At 41.5% G+C, this 16476-nt stretch overlaps 1 protein-coding gene across 3 annotated transcripts in view; it reads left to right on the top strand.

Annotated features, from left to right (window-relative positions):
- The first annotated feature begins 433 nt into the window (after nt 1-433).
- atrn (attractin) overlaps nt 434-16476 on the top strand; it is a 175428-nt gene continuing 159385 nt past the window's right edge. For all 3 annotated transcript variants that reach the window (XM_028565848.1, XM_028565847.1, XM_028565849.1), the window contains exons 1-2: nt 434-933; nt 14506-14589. In XM_028565848.1, the coding sequence (XP_028421649.1) occupies nt 695-933; nt 14506-14589 (323 nt within the window). In that variant the 5' untranslated portion in view covers nt 434-694. The remainder of the gene's footprint in view (nt 934-14505; nt 14590-16476) is intronic.

The following is a 16476-nucleotide window of genomic DNA, read 5'->3' as shown; positions in this document are numbered from 1 at the left end:
TTTACAAATATTCAATCATCACAGTCCGTAAACATAAAACTAAGTGCAAATAATATAATATGAAAGTAAGTATGAAAGTAATAATTTAAACAGCAACAAATAAAAAGATGCATAAGTAAAGAAGTGACAGACTTGCAATAGTTTAAAACATGGTGTTGATTTGGAAAATGTTGCTTTGTGAATATGGAACTTACCTAAATTAGGCTACTTTATTTTACAATATTACAATTACATAAATTCCTATCTTTACATTCAAAATATGTAATACAATGTTTCCCTTCAAGTGTGATTGTATGTGTCGTTTTAGATACAATATCATTTTCAAAACTTTTCCAGAATGTAATACAGAATATGAACAACCATAAAAAATATGGGTTCAAAATAAAAGTTTAAAGTCCCCCCCCCCCCCCCTCCCGCCTCCCCCTCGGTTGCGCATTTCCGTTCCCATAACGTCACTTCTGGATGTCAATATGCGGCTTGGTGCAGCGCTGGGAAACGGAACCATTGGAAGTGGAAAGATGTAAACCGAGTAACCAGCGAAGACCAGCCTCAGAGAAGACACTGAACAGTCACCGCCTGGAAACAGCACCTCAGGTCGGACAAACGGAACCACACCGACCGGCAGCTCACCGAGTCGCTATTCCCAAAGCGGCGGAGCGCTTTGCCTTTTAAGCAGCCATCTTTTTGTGAGAGAATGTACGGGGCGACGCGGCGGGCCTGCTCGAGCTCTGGCCGGGGCCGGAGCCTGCTGATGCTGACAACCGCGCTACTGCTCTCGGTTATCGGGCTGCTCACCGGGCTGCCCGGCATCACCGAGGCGAAGGAATGCGACAAACCTTGTATGAACGGGCAGTGCAACAGCGCTACTGGCAACTGTGTGTGCTTCCCAGGCTGGGTTGGGGACCAATGCCAGCACTGCGGAGGGCGATTCAGGTACAGTGAACACAACGGGCAGAATAAAGCTGCTTTTATTACCGGGAGACGTAGCTAGTGTACAGTATAGCCTATGGGCTATACGTCTGCTTCGCTTTGTGCCAAATGTTTGCTAGTTTAGAGGCCAGAATGCTAGCCAAGAGATGCCTAGCAGTGCACACCTGAGGCTTTGAAAGACCACTACTACTCCTACAAATTACTACTACTACTTCCACTACAGTTGTTCTGGTTCAAATGCAGTAGCTAACGTTACATGGTTGTCATTTAATTTGGGCATACGTGCAGTTTAGTGTCCCAAATTCCCCATACAATGTCCTTAATTAATTATGAACCTGCTAAACCACCTGTGCTACCCTAACCCTAACCTGTCTCGAATAAGACCCTCATCATTTGGGACGCTCAGTTTTTGGAAAATAATATGGGACACTAAACTGCATGTAACCTGTAATTTGAATGCTTATGATAAGGTATATGTGGCATACAGTTGACCAATTTTGAGCTTCAATGCCTTTTTTGAAGGTACCTTGAAATTAGTGGCACCATGTTGTCATTCAGTCACCCAGACGTGTTTCATCATGACCAAACCTGACATTATACCCCGTGTTTGTACACATCACATCCCTGAACTCAAAGGTGCTGCTTCTGGCTGGTCGGTCAGTGAACAAGTTCAAATACTATAGTAGGCCTGGGAATTAAGGATTGTTTTATTCTTACACTCTTGAAATTTGTTGTCAAATGTTTTGGTAATAAAATGTCAGAAATAATTAGTGTTCCTGATGCAATTGCCCCGAGACCAAGAAGATGTCCTCTGATTAGGCCTGTCACCATAACACATTTTGCTGGACGATAAATTGTCCCAGAAATGATTGCGATAAACGATAATATTGTCATTCTGAGACCATTTTCATCTAACATAATGCTAATGGCATAATAATGCAGGTACACCTTTTCAAAGATCAATAAACTTTTATTTCTAAGGAATGTTTAACACTGGAACTGGAAGACATTTTAAATATCCACAGTAAATGAACAAAACAACCAGAAAGAATAAATAAAGTGGACTCTCAGTCTCTGTTAACAAAAAATGCACTGGAATCAAAACCAAACACAACCAGAAACTCTAAATAAAATGGAAATTTTTCCAGCCGCGAAATTTTTCCATTTGAGAATTATCGAGCTCATTTTTATTTATCATGCGATTAATTGATTTATTGCATATTGCGACAGGCCTACCTCTGATTGCTTGTTTTGCACCCACCGAGAGCCTTAAAAACCAATGGTTGAATGTAAAATGACATAGAACAGAGAAAGGCAGCAATATCCCCTACTTTTGAAAAGCTGCAACTAGAGAATGTTTAGCATTTTTACCAATATCCCCCAAAAAATGTGTTATATTTCTATCAATCAATTAATGGGCATTCATGCGTTCAACCGAGCCAGGTATTTATTTCCAATCGGGTTATGCCAGACACGCAGTGATCCCTGTGGTTGGGTTTGTGAGGACGACGAGTTGTCAGTGTCCCCTTGGCTGCTGGACATCTCAGCAGAGAGCACATATCGCGGTACATGTTGTCCATCTTTCCAGGACTCTTTGAAATAGAGCAAGTGACTGGATGGCGTTCCACTGAAAAGGACAACAGCAGCTCGGGGTCAAAGTATGGAATATATGCGTGCACACAAAAGGAAGCACTCTGCCTTTTTACAGCCGAGCCGAAATTCCAGCATAACACGTCGCGGCACAAATCTTTTTATTTATGTTTCCACTCCGACTACGTGAGCCCCGTCTCTGTGTGTGTAACGTGGATTCTTCTGATGCTGATCAGATGATTTACTCCTTAGGTATAGAACTTGGGTATTTAATGACAAGGCATTTTTCCATACTCTATTCTTTAGAGCCAGTTCTCTCAGTGCCCAAAAAGTATTGAATTCGGTGCCCAGCACTTTAGCCGTCTGTGTTAGTGCTGTTGGTTGACCTCGTGGAAACGTGAGAGGTGGGAGGAAAGTGACCACTTGATAAATCCAAGAACAAATCCGTTGTCTCTCTCGCCCCCCTTCATGCACACATCTATGTTAGCTTTGTGTGTAGGCCCTCACCCTAATTTAGACAAAGGACAGTGACGCTGCATACCGTGTAATGGCCATCGTGGTATGCAATTGAAAGGTGTCAAACGTCAATTACCGGGAATACTCAGGCAGTCAGTGCTGCACGTTCTGTTCTCAGTGGCCATTAAAGTGCCACTTCCCATTACTGGAGTTTGCGTTGGTGATGTTCTGGTGAGGAGAATTCTTGTCTGCAGCACCCGAGGGCAGCTTCATTTAGACCAGTGGTTCTCAACCTTTTTTGTGCCAGCGCCCCCCTATCCATTACCCAGGTCCCTAACGCCCCCCCATCAAATATTATGTATGTTAATTGCCTCGAATATCAATGATTATGCCCTAATATAGGCCTATTATTGTTGTTACTATTGTTATCAAAAATAATCAAAAAATCAAATTTGAATGACAAAACAACACATGTATTAGTTTCCCAGGTATCAAAAAAGCCATGTGAATAGAAATGATATATTTACAGGTTTTTAAAAAAAATGCAATCATTTGACATTCAAATTAAATAACAGCAGCCAATCTAGCCAAGACTAGATAACATTCAAACTATAATTAGGTATTATCAAAAGGCCTTCTGCATGGTGTGAACCTCAGCACCTTTCTAAGATGACTATAATTTGAATGTCCTTTTTTTGTTTGTGAAGTGACCTTGGGTGTCATGAAATGCGCTTTAAATAAAATTTATTATTATTATTATTACCGTAGCCAATCAGAAACGGCTAGCAATTTAACATTCAAATCTAGTTTTCATTCAAATCTAAAATCGAATTGTTCCAACGGAAAACAAGCTGGCACTTATCAAAGGGTAAAAGCAGAAGACGCACGCACGCACGCACGCACGCAGAAAAGTATTTTGGTGATGACAAACGACTTGAAGAACGACACCTACTGCCAAATGGAAATAACTTTACAACCTTGAAAGTTAGTGAGAGCCGCTATCGCCTGTCTTGCGAGTAAATAGCAGAAAAAACGTTTGGAGAAAATACAACCCCACATCGCGCTGTGTTTTGTGGAGGTGTGTGAGAGTCCCGTACAGTAAACGGTGACATCACTGCCTCTATCGCTTCCATAAGAAAGTTTTAAAACACCAAACGCAAGCCCTCAACTGGCCGGGAGTTTATGGAACAGCTAAATGTTTGCCAAACAACAAAGCACAGTCAGTGTTGGGGAGTAACGGAATACATGTAACGGCGTTACGTATTCAGAATACAAATTATGAGTAACTGTATTCCGTTACAGTTACAATTTAAATAGTTGGTATTTAGAATACAGTTACATTGTTAAAATCAGTGGATTACATGACAATACTTCTCCGTTTCACGAGTTTATTCACTCTGAATAAATTAAGGCAACTTAATGCATTTTCCAGAAGCCCCGATATGAAATAGAAAAAAATAGCTATTTGCGTGATCAGTCACAATGGAGTCGGAACCGGCACGACAGAGCCAGGGCAGCAATACGTTTCTATCTTGGAAATTCAAACAGCATTTCACATTAAAGAACGAAAAGGGAGAATGAAATACAGGTAACTGTTGCCGTGCAGCCTCTGCTTGCCAGCAACCAACCTCCTTTCAGCTCCAAATTACTCCACCTCCAACCTTAATTAGCCAAGGGTATTCGTCTGCTGTAGTTTTACTGGTCACCTTGCTATTTTAACATTGACGTGCGACTTTACATTCTCCTAGGTGCTGATTTACTAGCTCCAGAGCCGTTTAAAGACTATAGCCCCGTTTGACATGCTAACTAACGTTAGCTAAAATTAGCTTGTGGTAGCTTAGACTGCAGTTCGATTTTTGTAGTAGGCTATGCAGTTCGGGACTACCAATACAATAATCTATCTGCTTGTTCAGGTAAACATTCAGCTAGTTGGAAGAAAACGAACACACCATTATAGGCCTGTTTAGTAAGATGTGATAGCCGCATTCCTACACCTATAAAACGCAATTCAATGTGGAAGTAATCTTTAAGTAATCCAAGTATTCAGAATACGTTACTCAGATTGAGTAACGGATACGTTACAAATTACATTTGTGGGCATGTATTCTATAACAAAATATGTTTTGAAAGTATCCTTCCCAACACTGAGCACAGTCAATCTCTCTTGCACGTCTCTTTTCTTTCTCTCTTTCTCCTTGAAATGAAGCTGCATTCAGGTACAGTAGGAAACATTGTGTTCTATAAACCATCTGACGAGAAACTGTTACTGTGAAATATAGTCTACTTTTGCTACATTGGGTGGGGGGGTTAAAGAATACAACAGGACGTCGCGGTGATTGCTTTTTTTCTTATCTGAACGCAGCTTCACTAGTAGCTACAGAGCTCATTTAAGATGATGCTCTTACGTCCCGTTTCCATGAAGGCAGCACGGAGCTGCGCCAAACAAAGCTGACAGAAGCACAGAAAAGTTAGGATAGCCGTCTCGTCCAGTCGCAGTGCTGTAAACTGGCAGCTTTTAATGTTGCAGACCACTTATTTTTGTAGTAGTTTAAGTGTAAACATGTATTATTGTGAATCTTTGGTTTAAACTAACCTTCAAACAAACGCCCCCCAAGGGCACCTCAACGCCCCCCTTTACAAAATATTGCTTCCAACACCCCCCATCATCTTCTGAACGCTCCCTGGGGGGGCGGTACCGCCCCCGTTGAGAAACACTGATTTAGACAAAACTCAGTGAGAGTACACTTTTGGTTGGCTTATAGGATTCTACGCTTGTGCATATCCTATCAAGATAACCTAAACAAGCATTCAATTAGAAAAACAGCTTTTTTTCCCCCCCAAATTCATTGTCCTTGATTGAGTCCAATTTTAGCTCAAACAGAAATGTTCTGCTTTCTTTATTATTATATATTTTTTTTGGTTGTTGGCAAGCTGATCTTGTTCCAACATTGCAATGAGCTACCATGTCTGTGCAGCTAAAATTGTGTCCCATCAGGGTGTGCCCTCTTGCCACGCCTTGGATAAATGTTTGCTTTTATTTAAAAGTAGCTCTAGGGCGTTATACCCCTTTTTTTTATTATTATTTTTAATTTGCTATTCTCTGTCATGCTGTCTCAGCATAGTTCCAGCCTGCCAGGTCAAAAAAGCAGAGCTGGCAGTGGGGGGCCTGCGGTGTTGGTGTTATGCATCCTCTGGATATCGGTCACGGTCGAGGAAAGGGGAAGCTGGAACTATTTGCACATTAGCACAGCTGATTGCCGAGCGTATCTGAACAGTTGAAATGGAGTCTGAATGGCTGCTGAGCCTCTAGTGTTTCACAGCGGCCGGGGTTGAGTGTTCTCTTGGCTGTGTGGTCAAAATCTGGGAGCCTGTTGCACTCAAGTATTTATTGAAACAGTCTCTCACTGTGGGGGGGAAAAAAAATCATCACTGGCCACCAGCTGCGTCCTGGGTAACCCGACGGCTCACTTGTTAGCATGAATTGGACGAGCTGGAAACTGCCCCTTTTTGTTGTTATTTTTTTATTTGATATGACTGTTAAGTGTTGCTCCCTGTAGCTCAGATGGAAGAGCTGGCTGTAGAGAGGTTTCGCCATTAATTGTAGGGTTGGTGGTTTGATCCTGACGTGTGTGTGTGTAGCCAAATTGGTTTGTAGTAAAGTCTGCCTAATGAATGTAATGTAAAGATGGACGGATGTTGGACGAAACGGACAAAGCCTGGGAACGACTGGATTAGTTAATTGATTCTTTAGTTGATTTTGAAAAAACATTCACCAACCGTTTTGATGATGTAATAATCATTTCAGGCAAACATTCTCTGGTTTCTGCTTCTCAAATGTGAGGATGCGTTGCTTTTCTCTGTTTTTATACCACTGTAAATGAAATGTCCTCAGTCTGTATGGACCGTTGGTCAGACAAAGAAATAGCTATTAAGAACTGCCCTAGGCTGTGGAACATTTTGTTAACGTATTAATAAGAAAACGCTGCACGGCCCTATACACAAGTGTGACGTATACTCCTCCTGCTGCACTAACTGGCCAAGTTACCGGCCCTTAAAGTTTGAGTTAGTTGAACAAGGATAAAAGCCTCTGTGGGAATTATTAACGGTGAAATTTTTTGTTTAGTTTCAGTGGCTTTTACGTTTGCCTTCTCTTCCAACTGCTTTTTAAAAGCAGCAGAACAGCGATACAGAGAAAATCAAATGTCACGATATTTTTGACCAAATACCTCGATATCGATACCGCAACGATATTGTAGTATTGACTATTGGTGCTTTCACAAAATATTTACCCAATGAGATTTTTGATAAATAATCATCAGTAATGTGGATATAATAAAAATAAAAAGTGGGTAAAGGCAAATAAAAGAACCGCTAGAACAGTCTGGTAAGTTCAGAAAATGACGTAACTTTACTGTAATGCAGCCTTTAAAACCAGGAAAAGACACCACTTATGTCATATTACGATACCCAAAATCTCAGACTATATCTAGTCTCATGTCATGATATCGATAGAATATCGATACATTGCCCAGCTCTACATTTAATTGTCTGTTTCCGTTCTAAAACTCTATTGTGTAGAAAAGGAACGTGTGGAAGTCTTCCCAGCCTCCTCCCCTGTCAGTGCTTTCAGACAGCTCGCGCCTCTGCTTGTCTGCTGGAGGAGTGATAGTCTGACCCTGAACTCCACTAATACCCCAGCAGGGCACACTGCTGGCGGATGTTTAGTGGCTCAGGCTTCAGCGTTGTCAGGGATGTTGGAGCCACCTCACCCCCGTCGGGCCGACTATCGTTACACGGAAATGGTCGACGTTCTGCTCTGTGATGCCACATTTGCCTGGAATCAGGGGCCATGTTGTTTTGTTAACATGGTCAAAGGGCCGGTAGTTTTCTTTATTTTTTTCCCGCTGCGAGCCTGTGGTCTGAGGCCGTGTTTAGCATACAGACAATGCTACCATACAAGGCTGGCTGAATGCTGGTAAAAGCAGCCTTCTGTGGCAGGGCTCTGCCAAGATGGAGTCCTGGCTAGCCATGAGGGCCAAAATCAACACAGAAGAAGTGGGGGGGGGGGGCAAAAACCGATTACTGTGTTGTTGTTGTATGGCATACAAATTAGATTTTCTCTTTCATCTGAGGATATTTTGAACTTGTGGATCTGTGTGTAATAAGTGTTTAACTCTTTTCCACGGGACTCTGTTGTCGGGGCTTGGGCAATATGCTTGGAAATGAATGAATTAATCACAATATTAATCAAAATATTTTTCTTTGCTTCTAAGTTTGTCATCTATCTATCTCTGAGATTTCTGCCTCCACCCCCAAAGGAGCGAGAGTGGCGCTCACAGCATTGAGAAATTACATTTAAAAGCATTTTAACTGCAGCGTGTGCGTTAAGGTGGACAATTTATAGATCTCTTTTTTTTTTTTTTTTTTTTTTTTTTTTTTTTTTTTGGGGCTTTTCTGCCTTTTTATTTGACAGGACAGCTAGGTTAGAAAGGGGAGAGAGAGGGGGAAGACATGCAGGAAATCGTCACAGGTCGGACTTGAACCCTGGACCTCCGTTGTCTGTAGAATCCGAGCAGAACTGCACTGTCTACTGTCAACAGTTACACGGCATTTCTGTATTTATATGAAAAGACCCTTTAGTCTGGTTTACTATCTCTTAGCCATAAGTGTTGCTCGTAATGTTGATGAGTGTTGCCAGCAGGCTGAACTGTAACCGGTATTCACGCTCTGATCAGATTAGGGCTATAAAGGGCAGCTTTGTACTTCTTTGCACAAAGAGTCCCAAAGACACACGACTGTAGTTTTTTTTAAATTTTTATTAGTATGACATGCTGAGATCAATTTGTTTTAACTTGGATCACATTTATGAGCCAGTTTTATTTTGCAGTGGGACGGGTGGTGAATAAAAGCCTTGTCTCTGCCACTTAGAGCCAGTGTAAGCTTCCAACACATGGTCATGTCCTGGCACCAGCCCTGACTCCCCCAATTTCCTGCTCATCTTTTAATTGTGTTATCATGGTGCATGAATATGTCTTTTGAAAGTTGTCTGGATGAGGTTGTGAAATAAACCCCATCATCCACACTAGGGCTGCACAATATGTTTTTTTTTTTTTTTTTTTTTTTGTCATCGCAATATCAACTGCCGCAATAAACGCATCGCAAAAGGCTGCTACATATGCTGAGTGACCAGCCGGCTTGCCCTCTTTGCAGAGACTAATGGCCCCCCCACTGCTATACTACTGATTTATTCTGTTTTCAGCAATGTGCCACATCCCTTTCCAGTGCTTCAGAGTCATACGTGGAGTTTAGGAACAACAAGCAGGTGCTGGATGGATTTGCCTACAACTGCACATGCAGTACATGGTGGCCGAGATGCTAGTGAGTTAACTATTTCATAGTCTATATCAACGACGTTCCACTTCCTGGATTGCTCCGTTGCCGCTGGAAATTCTGCCGGATGTCCCTCATTTTGGCCAGATGTCCGTTACCTTCCTCTTTCTTTGTGTCGGCGTTCTAACCTCCGGTGGATTTGTGAGGACTATGGTTAACTGCTCCTCAGATCTCTGCAGGGTAAATCCAGACAGCTAGCTAGACTATCTGTCCAATCTGAGGTTTCTGTTGCACGACTAAAACAACCTTTGAACGTACACACGTTCCACCAAAACAAGTTCCTTCCCGAGGTTATTTTGCAGAGGCACCCCGGCTCTGTGCTTAGCGCCGCCCAAGACGATTGTGATTGGTTTAAAGAAATGCCAATAAACCAGAGCACGTGTTTCTCCCATCCCAGAATGCTGTGTAGACTAGCCAGACCCTCCTCCACAAGCGCTGTGGAGGAAGGTCTGGCATTGCGAGACTGACTATTTCATAATCTGAATGTTAATTTAGAGATCTTTTAAGGTGGTGTCAGTAAACTGCACGCGGTATGGTTCTGAATATCAAAGGACATAATTTTGTTTGTGCAGATGGGGTGAATCGGCAGGGCCTCTGTGGAGATGGGATGCATTTTAAGGCTGATAAAAGGATAAATTACAGCACACTAAAAAACTCTCCACAAAGTGCAACTCAAGTAAAACACTGAGGTGCCAAAGCACAGTAACTTGGGAAATTGCCACTTGTTTATAATTTATGGAATATTTATTACACAATACAATTGACTTAAAGCTTCATGAACATGTTTTGGGCTCAAAGCCTTTGTGGATTTGTTGGCTGCCATGTTTGATTCACAGCTCTCTTCCTCCGTGGCTACTGCTGAGTAACTTTATATCATCTTGTGTCTTAGCTTATCTATCTCTTGAATGTTCTGGCACTGCAACATTAACCAGGGAGGCTAGCATATTTATTGTTGGTTCATAAAAAATAAAAATAAAAGATCACAGTATCCCTTAGAAATCATTGTGATATTAAAGTAGGTTTCTTTCTGCCCACGTGCAAAATCATGTGACATTATCAAATTATGTTCACCTCTCTATTGGGATATAATATTACAATAAAAGTGTAATTCCTCCTCTACTGTCCGTCTCCCCCCAAAATCTCATATCGGCAGCTTTTGCATGTCTGCAAAGACAGTCTTAAGGGAAAAGCCTTTAGACTCTGTAGCATTTGCTCTCTGTCTGAGCATGCTCTTTCCCCCTCCAGTCTGTGCCACTGAACACGACTATTGTCGCCTTTGAATGAGAAATTGTTTACTCTGCTCTCATGTTGAGCCACTTTGCCATTTGCAGACCACTTGGCTCGGCTGCAGGGATACCGTTTGCATGAGAGAGCCGTTGTTGGAGGTCACCGTTAATGCAAGACTCTGCTTGTATCATTGTGGCTCTAATAACAGGAAGTACTGACACCTGCTGGCTTCTTCATTATCTCAGGACAGTTTGGATGTCTTCTGTTTTAAAATAACCGTTTTAAAAGTAAAAGGAATGGGCAGTTTTATTTTTTTTTCAAATTTTAGGCTGCAGTGCTGCACAAAGATGACAAGACCGTATTAATTTTTAACTAAGTCCACCCATTGCAGAGATAGCAGAAGAGCATTGTTGCAATATAGAGTCATATGTTTGGCCTGTAAAGTTGTCGTAACTTGACAACACCCTTGGCCTTGGACGTTGAGCCGCCCAGCCCACACAGCTGGGCCTATTGGCTATGGTTGCAGGCTAAAGTTTTCAATAACAAGGAGTTGCAGCACTACAGAAGAGGATTAGGGCCACATGTGGGGGAAAAAAGTATTGAGTTCTAAGTTTAAAGTCAGAATTATGAGAATAAAGTCAGAATTATGAACTTTTTTTGAAAGACTTTAAAAAAAAAAAAAAAGTCAGAATTCTGTAGTTGGGAACTCAAATCCATTTTTTCACATGTGGCCCTAACCGGCAATTTCCACTGGATGCGGAACGTCGACGGAGTCATTAGGTTTCCATTAAAGTCAGCGTGTGTATTTCCACTGACTGCAGAACGTCCCGACTCCGTCCCAGTTCCGTCAGTCCGCAGCCCTCCGCAGCAGATACCCAGAGCTTCTATTTTTGATGGACGACGGAGAGCTCCGCAGCAATTCAGCACACGGCAGATGGTGCGGGACAGGAAGTTGAGCACAGAAACAAAATAAATATCCGGTTAATTTTCAAAATAAAATACACCGTGCTCACGGCGGATCATATTTCCCTGCACTACACCTTGAAAACACAGCACAGAGTCGTTTCCCCTCTAGTCCTCTGTAGGCCGGGACGTCTTGGCAGCGCCACAATACTTCATTCAGAACGGTTTGACACCTATTTTGCCTTTAACATATATTGCACCCCTATGCAGTTTGGATATTGCGCTAGTCCATATTACCATTTCGATAAAATTGCGATTAACTGTGCAGCCCTAATCAGGATACTGTTTTGAAACTATTATTTTGAATGACAGAACATCTTCCAGATAAAGAAACTTTTGAATAGAGACGACAGAAGGGGCTGAGGTTTAGGTTGTTATTTTTATGGTGGTGCAGAGATCTTCCACTGGCTCCTATAGCTGAGCCCAGGGAGTGTGTTCTCTGCAGACTCGCTGTGTGCTGAGAGACTGTTTTGGAACACGACTGTGACTGGGCGTGTTAGCCGAGTCATCGCACCCTGAGACCTACATCAGTAATGATACAATCTCTGGCTGCACCTAAGTGTTCCCTGTGTAGTTCAGCTCCCCTCTGCTGCTGTGTCATCAAGCTGGAATTGATCAGGCAATAACCGAGGCCCGGGCGCCGTACTGTACTATTACGCCGTCTGCCGCTGTCCGTCGCGGTGCCGGCCTCCAAATAATAATTTTGCTGTGAGGTTTAATCATTCTCATCCCCGTAGCCACCCTATTTGCTGCTTGCTCAACCACCAAGGAGCTGCATAAACTAAAAAACCAAAAGTTATTGTTTACCTGGCCTCTCGCTGCTCTGCTGACAGGCCCTTGCGTAACAACGTTGTGTGTAATCGTTTCTATGTTGTCATTGCAGAACATTCTGAGAAATTATAACTGCAAGCTGAATATTTTATTCAGTAGTTTAAGCTTCAGGTAGTGGCATAAAACATTATCATTATTGCAAAGTGTATTAAATGGACTTTAGTCAACATTCTGGTGCTGGAGTCATAAATGCTGCTGGTGTATATCTTTTAAACGGTCTATTTTTTTATTTTTATGAAAACGTTTGTACGTCTATAACATGTCAGGAAAAAAAAAGCTTTCTCTGACCTCAACCCAAATATATGGAAATTACAAAAAATTTGATGCTCACATTTGAGAAGCTAAAAATAGAAAGTTTTCTTTGATAAATGCCTGACTCACTGTCTGCGTCGACCCACTTATCATCTCCGCACTAAATTGATTCATCAGTTTAATAACTTATGAAGCAACAGGATCAGGCCAGGCCTCCTGTGAGGCTTTAATAAGGCACGCACAGCGGTGCTTTGAGCTAAATGCTAACATCGGTGTCCTAACAATTCCTTGTTAGCACTAACCACAGAGTACAGCTGAAGCCTTTTTTTCTGGCAATATTTAGTCATAAACCAAAGTTTTGGACAAATTGAAATATTGACATGATGATGCGAAGAGAAAAGTCAGGGAATCACCAAAGTGACAATAAGTCATGACATGAATGGCTGAACCAAATTTCATGGCAATCCATCTAATAGTCTGGACCGTAATGGTGGACCAGCTGAACGACCTAACTTTCCCAGCCGTGTTGCTAGCGTTATTGAAAAAAAAACTAAACATTTTTTGTTAAATGTAAAGCTGTTGTCCTGCTTTTAGTTGTGACATGTGCACACTTCTCAGTACACACCAGTGTTTTCCCAAGGTTTGTGGAAGACTTAGGTGCACATATTTGGCAGAAGTTAGGGGTCCTCCCTCAAGAAAATGTAACATTTTCAATTAAAAAAAGTGCAATTTGACATCATCTTGGACCATTATTTCCATATCGGTGTCTAAAAGGTTGAAAAGCTAGAGCAGATTATACATACTGTAAATAACATAAAAATGCTTAAAGACAAAACTTTCTAAACTAGTCCACAGGGGACCAACTACAAACATTACATCTGGAAGAAGTCATTTTATTAGTTTTAAAGTGGTCATATTATGCTTTTGGACTTTTCCCCTTTCCTTTATTGTGTTATATATCTGTTTTTGTGCACATTATAGGTTTACAAAGTGAAAAAGCCCAAAGTCCCCCCCAAAGGGACTTACCATCTCCAACAGAAAACACTGTTCACCAACTGCTCCAAACAGCTCTATTGTAGTCCAGCCTTTACTTCAGAGATAAACGTGGTCACTTTGGAACACACGTTATAATGCTCACCTAGCTGCTAGTGTAGCACGCCCTCATACTCTGCTTCTGACTGGCTAGTAGTCTTTACCTAGGTACTGTCAGGGCACGCCCTCATACTCTGCTTCTGACTGGCTAGTAGTCCTTACCTAGCTACTGTCAGGGCACGCCCTCATACTCTGCTTCTGACTGGCTAGTAGTCCTTACCTAGCTACTGCACATGTGCGACTCCCAAAAAAGATGGAACAGAAGTGAGATGTCTCACTCTGCAGCTAAAATGGAGAGCTCAACACACAGGGTGAAAAGAGGAGCTGCAGCAATGTGCAGTACAACAAAAATATGTAGTTTTTTTTTTTTAAATTAAACCATGTAAACCTCTTCTGGTACAACCTCTAAATACAATTTATGAACCTGAAAATGAGCATAATATTAGCACTTTAAAGCATACATGGATTTTACATTAATTCGGCTTAGGTGGTTCCCAAAACGGTCTTATTAAGTCTTATTATGGTAGGGTAAACCCTGCACTCATGTTAACCATTCTTGCAAAAAAGCTCTAATTCTCTTGGTGATATTTGCTGTGTTTGTGGGTGGGATTCAGTGTTGTACTCTGTTTCATCTCATACCTGCCACGTCACATCACATCTGGACTAGGAGTAGAGGACACCGTTTCCAGGATTTTAGATTGTTAGGAATACACAATGTAACAATCTTCATTTGTAACCCCGAGTCTCTTTTCCTCTCCTCTTCCTTTCTTTCAGGTTGACGGGGCCCTCCGGTCATCTGACTGACGGTCCAGGAAACTATAAGTACAAGACCAAGTGCACATGGCTGATCGAGGGACAGTAAGTAGAATGCAGATCCAACACCAGGGGAGAAATACCAAAACTTTGCAACAATGACGCTGCTCTTTAAAGACTTTCTTAAAGAGTTGAAAATCTGTCTGACACTGCCTGAATTATTACAGAAAACCTTTGAGTGTGTTTAGTCCTAAACCGCTCTAGAAATGGTACAAAGAAATAGGTGTTCTCTAATAAAGTTAGTGTTTGTAATAGACTACTTCAGGGGGTTTTCCTGGCTCAAAATGGGCCTGGGGGTGGGGGGGGCTTTGCATGGCAGTAAACATGATCAGTTTGCATACCGTAAAGGCAAAGAGTCAGTTACCTTATTTTACAGTCTGTTATTTCTGACAATTTGTATATTACAAAAGTGTATATTATGGTTGAGTAAATAAAACCCCAATTAACAAAAAACACACAAATAAATAAATAAATAAATTACCAGGAGAGTCTGGTACAGCGTGACTCTGGAGATAAAACAGAGATTAGCTCTCATATTCAAGTTTATGTTCTGCTTGTTTAACGGTTGTTTGGTAAATTGCTCTTAAACACATCTAGAGAGGATTTGAATTGCTATTTTTAATTCTCAATTCTTATCATTTGGGTGCTCGTGATTTTCCTTTGGGACTGGCTAAAACCTCCTCTATGCAGGAAAAACCCCTGATTTTGTCCAGACAGTATAAATATGTTGGCTTGTGATCCAAAAGTAATAGATTTTTCAAATGATCTTTTTGAAGTGGTCCGACATCTTTGCCGCTCGTAATGTCCCGGACAAAGGAAAACTTACATTTGGTCTCCAAGTAGCCAGAACGAAAACCGTAGACACACTTGCAGCCTCAGGTTTTTGGGAAAACCTGAGGCTGCAAGTCGATATCTGAAGGGTGCTCATCATAATGATAGTTTTTATAAACGGTCTGCACTGCAGTCCTTCACTGAGATACCATCCAGCATTAGGGATTTACAGTACTCCGAAGGTGATGGATGAAAATAGATGGCACAGTAAGTGTGAGAAATGAAATCCTCCTTCTCTATTGTTTTAGTCAGCATAACCGCGCCACATAGTATCGATTTAGAGCGGTGATTCTTCATTTTTTTTTTTTTGCCAGCTCATCCGAACCATAAACTCTTTGATTACATTTGCATTTTAGGCATTTTGCCAACAATCTCATTTGGCGGGGGGGGGATTAACCAGTGGTGGAAGAAGTATTCAGATCCTTTACTTAAGTAGGGCTGCTCGATTATGGAAAAAAATATAATCACGATTATTTCAGTCAATATTGAAATCACGATAATTTAACACGATTACTCATTGACTTCTGGATGTTGTAATTATTGAACTTAAATACAGTGGAAAAAGTTAAATAAATCAACAGTAAAAAAAAAAACACACAACTGTGAAATTTACCTCAATACTTGTAGTATGTAAACTTTATTTTTTCATTCAGAAAACAAGAGAAAATAAGAGTTTACTTGCAATACCTAATGAGCTAAATAATTGTTTGTGGCATGGAAAGAAAAGAATCAAGTAAAGCGCAAGTACATCAACAGTAGTACTTTAAGTAAATGTACTTAGTTACATCTCACCACTGGGATTAACCTTGAGGCACTTTGTTGGGGCTCAGGAGGTCACCCTCATGTTTCCCTGGACAGGACGTGGAGATGTTGCAGGGTTTTGAACTTCTGACCTTCCAGTTCCTGTATGGCTCCTCTAATGGCCAGGCCACCCTGTCGTCCAGCGTTTTCATTACACACTAATGGCACTTTAATATGCTGTCTTGAGACCTCAGCCCCTACTTATTGAGAGGTTAATGCAATGACACGTGCATCAGAATGACAAGAACACTTTAAAGCCTCGGACATACGTTCCCTCTCCGCTTTCTCTGCAGTTAAGTA

The sequence above is a fragment of the Perca flavescens genome, chromosome 20, assembly GCF_004354835.1.
Source record: "Perca flavescens isolate YP-PL-M2 chromosome 20, PFLA_1.0, whole genome shotgun sequence".
NCBI lineage: Eukaryota > Metazoa > Chordata > Actinopteri > Perciformes > Percidae > Perca > Perca flavescens.
The sequence above is the reverse complement of the archived record's forward strand: the minus strand, read 5'-3'. Positions and strand labels throughout refer to the sequence as shown.